The sequence below is a fragment of the Ctenocephalides felis genome, unplaced genomic scaffold (genome assembly GCF_003426905.1).
Source record: "Ctenocephalides felis isolate EL2017-DRISC unplaced genomic scaffold, ASM342690v1 CF-g0.4_SCAFFOLD_00928, whole genome shotgun sequence".
NCBI lineage: Eukaryota > Metazoa > Arthropoda > Insecta > Siphonaptera > Pulicidae > Ctenocephalides > Ctenocephalides felis.
This window is the reverse complement of record NW_020537082.1, coordinates 2,619-9,138: the sequence shown is the minus strand read 5'-3', so window position 1 is coordinate 9,138 and position 6,520 is coordinate 2,619. Positions and strand designations below refer to the sequence as shown.

Below are 6,520 nucleotides of genomic sequence, written 5' to 3'. Positions count from 1 at the left end.
AAGTACCTGAACGAATGAAAGGAACCGAATGAATAAATTTGAATGGTAAAACTATTGCCTGCATCGGCCTTTTTTATGAGTCAGAATTGCCCGATTGCCTAAATTTGAAACGTGTTGTCCAAGTAGAAAAAAAAACCTTTTACAGGTCCGACAACCTACACAGGTGCGGCGCAAACATTTTCCCCCGACTAAAAGGTTAGCCTTTTATACTTCTGAAAATACTCGAAATTGGTACATAGTGAACCTCATGATTAGGAAGGATAGAATTGCCAAAATAAATTCAAACTTTCATTCAGAGTAGATCGGTTACGGAAGCCTGACCTCGCGCCAGGGTCCCGCTCTCGCAACCTACCACATTCACACAATCTAGATTGCGGAAGTTTTATTTTCGCGCCAGGGTCTAGATTTTTGGACATTTACAAGAATCTTCCAGAGACTATGAGGGATGTTCTCATCGCCCTGGAGATTGAAAATTTGGCAAAACTATATATAGAAGCAAATATATCATGAGATAGAAAAGTTTTTTTTTTTGAAATGAATAATTCAGATATAAACTATTGAATAGGTAGGGGGCATAGTTTGACAACAGGCCGCTTGATTAGGGTATTTCCCGTTTTTACCAATGCTACTCGAACCACTCCATCGGAGCCCGGAAAAACCTCTTCAACTCTTCCCAACCCCCAATGGAGCGGACGCGCATTCTCTTGTTTTACAACTACCAAATCACCCTTTTTAATAGGATTAGTGACTATATTCCATTTCTGTCGGACCTGTAGCTCGGTTAGATATTCCACATTCCATCGCTTCCAGTAAGAAGCGACAATATGATCTAACAATTGTTTTCTTTTAGTCAAATTCAAGTTTTCATAGTCAACGGGCAAATCCGACAGAGGCTCTTGCATTAAAAAGTGCGCAGGCGTAAGAGGCTGAGGGTCCGACGGATCATTGCTCAGCCAACATAACGGTCTTGAATTCAGTAAGGCTTCGATTTGATTGAGGACTGTATTAAACTCTTCGTAGGATAAAATTTGCAACCCTATAACTTTAAACAAATGGGTCTTCACTGATTTAATATTCGCCTCCCATATACCTCCAAAATGTGGGGCAAACGGTGGATTAAATTTCCATTCAATGTCATGCAAAACCAATAATTCATTGAAACGCTTTTTATACTCTTCGGAATTTAGGAGAAGGAATAAGGAATCAAGAGTATTTTTGGCTCCTATAAAATTGGTTCCACAATCGGAGTAAATACATTTAATAGGACCACGCCGGGCTAGGAATCGTTTCAAGCAATCTAAAAATGTATCGCTTGTTAAATCTGAAGCTAATTCGAGATGTATCGCCTTAGTGGCTAAACAGATGAACAAGCATACTTAAGCCTTGTAGGTTCGAGCGCCTCTGTGACGACTCATGGAGATATTGAAGGGGCCTGCATAATCAACGCCGACGTTTAGGAAAGCTCTACTGGCTGTTATGCGCGGTACTGGTAAGTCGCCCATGAATGGAAAAATGGGTTTCGGATTCTGTCGAAAACAAGTTATACACTTGTGAAGACGATTACGAATTATTGCACGAGCCGACAAGATCCAATATTTTTGCCTCAATAAAGATAATACTAAGTTTGATCCAGTATGTAAATTATTAATATGGTAGTAATCTATAAGACAATTTACTACTTGGTCTTTTTTTGGCAAAAGAAATGGATTGTTATTAGTTGTTAATCCTAATCTACCTTTAACGCGTAAACAATTATTAGAATCCAAAACCAAATTTAGTCGGCAAAACTTCTTCGAACAAGACTTTCCGTTCGTTAATAGTTTGAATTCTTCGGGAAAATGATGTTCTTGGACTAAACGAATAATAATTACCTCGGCTTGTTTCAAATCTGAAGTCAAAAGTCGGTTTCGATTTGTTATAATTTTACAAAACTTCAATATATAAGCGAAAATTCTTACAAGTTTGCACCAATTAGAAAATTTTTGCGTTAATTCATATAAAGGATTGATCGATGGTATGACACTCTTTACTAATAGAACGTTAGCTTTTCTTTCTTGATCAATATCTCCGGAAGGTTCAACCGTTTTTGCAGGCCAAGTTGATATAGGACCGTTTAACCAATCCGGCCCAAACAACCAATTCTTATGTTGGATAAAATCCTTAGGTCGAAGACCTCGAGAAACACAATCGGCTGCATTTTGATTAGAAGGAATGTGAAGCCATTGTGCATTAGGAATGAGATCCCGTATTTTTGTTACCCTATTGGCTACAAATGTTTTCCAACGAGTAGCCGGTCCTGCTAACCAGTGAAGGACAATCATAGAATCGGAAAAACAGTAAATGGAATCAAAATCTATACTATGTTGGTTATTCGTTAATATAAAATTCAGAAGTTTTGACAGTAAATGACAGGCACAAAGTTCAAGCCTGGCTAATGTTTGGTTTTTAATCGGTGTTACTCGTGATTTTGAAATCAATAAGAAATTCGGATTGCCAAGAGATTTAATATAAACTACCGCTCCATACGCTTGCTCTGAGCTATCCGCGAAACCAAATAATGTACATTTGTTTTGTTTTGACGTTTCGAGATAACGCGGAATCTGATAGTTATTAAGATGCTCTAATTCGGAATATACGGCTAACCATGATGTAATAATAAATGATGGTAATTCCTCATCCCAATCGATTTTTAATGTCCAAATTTTTTTCAATAATATTTTTATCTTAACAACTATCGGAGTTAGGAAACCCAGAGGATCCCAGATTCGCGCTATTACTGAAAGAAGTTGTCTCTTTGTCCATTTTCTCCACGTAAGCTTTATTTCGAATGAAAAATTATCTGATAAGGGATCCCATTTTAATCCCAATACCTTTGTAGAAGATTCCATTTGAAAATCCGATTTAGAGAAATGTTTATTTTGTACATCAGAATCAGGAAAAAGTTTACGCAGATTAGAATTATTAGATTCCCACTTTTTTAATTCAAAACCACCAGACGATAATACAGTCTGCAAACCTTCGCAAATGGTTTTAGCGCTATCCAAGGAGTCGATACTTGTAACCACATCATCAATATAGACATCGTTCTCAAGAATTCTAGAAATAGATTGAGAATATTTGGAACATTCGTCTCGGGAAAGTTGTTTGATGGTTCTGATAGCTTGAAAGGGAGATGACGATAGACCAAAAGTTACAGTATTTAATTCATAGATGCCAATGGGTGCATCGGGAAACGGTCTCCATAAGATTTTTTGATATTTTCTATCTTGTTTACGAACCCAAATATTACGATACATTTGTTTGATATCAGCTGTTAATGCTATAGGCCCGAAACGAAAATTTAGAAGGATTGAACAAATGTCGGTTTGTAATTTAGGACCAACATGCAAAATTTCGTTCAAGGAAGTGAATTCTGAATTTTTCGCAGATGCATCAAACACAACGCGTAAAGGCGTAGAGGAACTTTCTTTTTCGACTGCGAAATGAGGAATATAATATCCATTTTTTATTTTAATAAAATCATCGACTTCCTGATCTACCGGACAATAATCGACAAAGGATAATTGGTTTTGAGTCAGGTAATCTTCTATAACGGCGGCATATTTTTTATGAAATTCGGGATTTTTCAAAAATTTATTTTCAAGCATTTGGTATCGCTTTAAGGCTAAATGAAATGATTTGTATAAATTCCTGCCTTCACTTTTAAAAGGCAGCGCTACTACATATCGTCCATCTGGAGATCGCGTAGTAGTTGTAGTAAAATGATTTTCGCATAAATCATCGTTAGAAGAGGGGATTATTTCGGGAATGTCTTCTAATTGTAAGAATTTATTCATTTGTAAATGAAAATCTGAATCTGAAACATTACATAAATTAGTAGAAGTGCCGGTATTTTCATATAAATCAGGAATGGAACCTAATATTAGATAACCCAACCGGGTTTCTAGGGCCACAGGTAATCCTTTATCATTTTTAACCTGATTAGTGCCAAGAATTTCGCCAAAAACATCGCAACCCAAATTCCGTCGACCTCCTGGGGTGTATGAAAGTTAGGATCCGCTAAAGGATAATTCAGAAATGTTTTGATGGATGAAATCGGAATGGTAATTTGTGGTTGCTTTCCCACTATCTCGTGTACTACGTATGCACAGACCGATAACTGATAAGAATCGATTAAAGATTTCAAAGTGAAATTAACTAATCCAATAACTTTATGTGACGAATTGCCTAACCCGATCACTTGGGTTGATATTGGAAGAATTTGTAAATCAGCCTTTTTGCACCAATTTAATGACACAAAATTTCTATCGCTTCCCGAATCAATAATTGTACGTAATAAAATGTTTTCTTTTCTAGTAGTAACTTTTACTACTGCTGTCGGCAATATGGTAATATGATGTGCAATTTTGTTTTGATTAAATGCGCATAAAACCGTACTATTTGATTTTGAGTTAGAAAGATTATTTTGATCCGTACTCGCAAAATTGCTGCCAGTATGCAATAGCGAGTGATGTCGTTCGTTACATAATAAACAGGTTTTATTCGATCGACATGTAGTCGTTATCTTATGACCCAAACAATTGTCGCATAAGTTTAATTTTTGAATAAGGGATCGCCGATCAGGTATATTCAATGAAAGAAATTTCGAACAAGTAAACACTCTGTGTTGTTCCCGACACACAAAGCAATGGTTATCATATTTATTTTTTAACAAAAATGACCGGCTAATTTTTGTGTTTTTGTAATTGGGTTTGTCATTAGTGAAATTGTTGCTCATACCATATACTTGATTTTTTGCCTGTTGTGATTTTTGAAGAAAATGCAGGAGGTCTTGATATTTGGGAAACTCACCTTGATAAAAATGCTCGAATTTTTCTTGTAACAACGGATCGAGTTTCGAGAATGCTAGTGACGTAATAAGGAAATCATAGGCGTCGGGAATATTCAATTGGGAGAGCGCTTGCACCGCGGTATCGAATTTTTCAAGGAATGAATTTATTTGTCCAGATGAAATGGTTTTGAATGATAATAGTTGCTTGAAATAATTTGTGGCTAAGTAGCGTTTATTTTGGTATTTTTTGATGAGCGCTTCCCAAAGAATTTGATAATTATTTGCGGTCGGTAGTATCGAATGAAATATTTTTAATACCGGACCCTGTAACGCTCCTTTTAAAAAATGGAATTTTGATACATTATCTAACTCGGTATTTTCATGAATTAGTGAATTAAATGTTTCATAGAATAATGGCCATTGTTGAATATCACCTGAGAATTTAGGTACTTAATGGACGGTAAATGTTGTTTGGGTACAACGTCTTTAATTGAAGAACTATGCACATTTTTATTCTCTAATAATTTCTCAGCGTGTTTTATTTTGGCGTACATCGTTTCAAGGGCCTTTATTGCAGAATATTCCGGAATAAAACTAGGATTATCTAAATATTTTAATTTGTTTATTTCATCACACAATTGAATGAATTGTTCACGAGCATTTTCAGAAATGTATAAATTTTCGAGAAATTGTGTCTTGTTTGATGGTACATCAATCTGTTGTGATAGATCGTACGTTTCTTGCACAATTGAGAAGTACGTCTCTCTTTTGGCGGTTAGACGTACAATTTCTGCACCAATATCGATTTTAGGCCCCATTATATATTTTTGTTTTCTGTATACACCCAATTAATCCTAATAATAATTAGGATCCGGTTCGAAGGACCAAATGTTGATGTTGGGGGGTTTCTCAACCCCTTTCGAAGTATTTTATACTCCGAGGAATAATAAAAAAAATTAAATGTATGCAGAAAACAAAAACTAATTGGAAAACAAATATAAATTAAAAATAAAGTTTTTTCTTAATCCGTAATTAATAATAAACTAAAATATATTCTATATAAATTTTATATAAATGAAAAACAAAAATGAACACTAATTAATATTGCATGAAAAAATGTTATCTGTTTGGAAGTCCAAGCCGCGGCAGCTATTTGGTTGGATCTGGAAACATCAGCGTAGTCGGTTGGAAATGTTGAAAGGGAATTCGAACACACTGATAACAAAACAAAAACAACTGGCCGACTTGACACACAATAGAAACTTAATCCACTGATAATACTGAACTGATAACAAACACTGAAAGGAACTGAATGTACTGATTGAATGAATTAAACCGAAATGAATGAAAACCACGGAAAGAATAGACTCGAACACTGATAAGGAACTGAAAGTACTTGAACGAATGAGAGGCACGGAATGAAACGACTCGAACACTGAAGGGAACTGAAAGTACCTAAACGAATGAAAGGAACCGAATGAATAAATTTGAATGGTAAAACTATTGCCTGCATCGGCCTTTTTTATGAGTCAGAATTGCCCGATTGCCTAAATTTGAAACGTGTTGTCCAAGTAGAAAAAAAACCTTTTACAGGTCCGACAACCTACACAGGTGCGGCGCAAACAGGTAATCTTTCTATATAAACTATATATTATAACATACCAATTACTAAATGTCTCCACTAAAACA

General features: G+C 35.5%; 1 protein-coding gene across 1 annotated transcript; it reads right to left on the bottom strand.

The window, feature by feature from the left end:
* Positions 1-554: 554 nt before the first annotated feature.
* LOC113365357 lies at positions 555-5,649 on the bottom strand. Its single transcript, XM_026606934.1, has 4 exons — positions 5,266-5,649; positions 4,852-5,035; positions 1,400-3,475; positions 555-1,354 (listed from the first exon to the last, which is right to left on the bottom strand). Exons 1-4 carry the CDS (start codon positions 5,647-5,649, stop codon positions 555-557), a joined length of 3,444 nt encoding a protein of 1,147 aa, XP_026462719.1.
* Between the last annotated feature and the right edge of the window lie 871 nt (positions 5,650-6,520).

What these genes read in the sequence shown, in the direction of transcription:
- LOC113365357 (XM_026606934.1), bottom strand. Translation starts at nt 5,649, where the DNA reads ATGGGGCCTAAAATCGATATTGGTGCAGAAATTGTACGTCTAACCGCC. An exon ending in ATTCGAGCATTTTTATCAAG is followed by an intron (nt 3,476 to 4,851) that starts GTGAGTTTCCCA and finishes CTCATTTCGCAG; the next exon opens with TCGAAAAAGAAAGTTCCTCT. An exon ending in CTCCATGAGTCGTCACAGAG is followed by an intron (nt 1,355 to 1,399) that starts GCGCTCGAACCT and finishes TCATCTGTTTAG; the next exon opens with CCACTAAGGCGATACATCTC.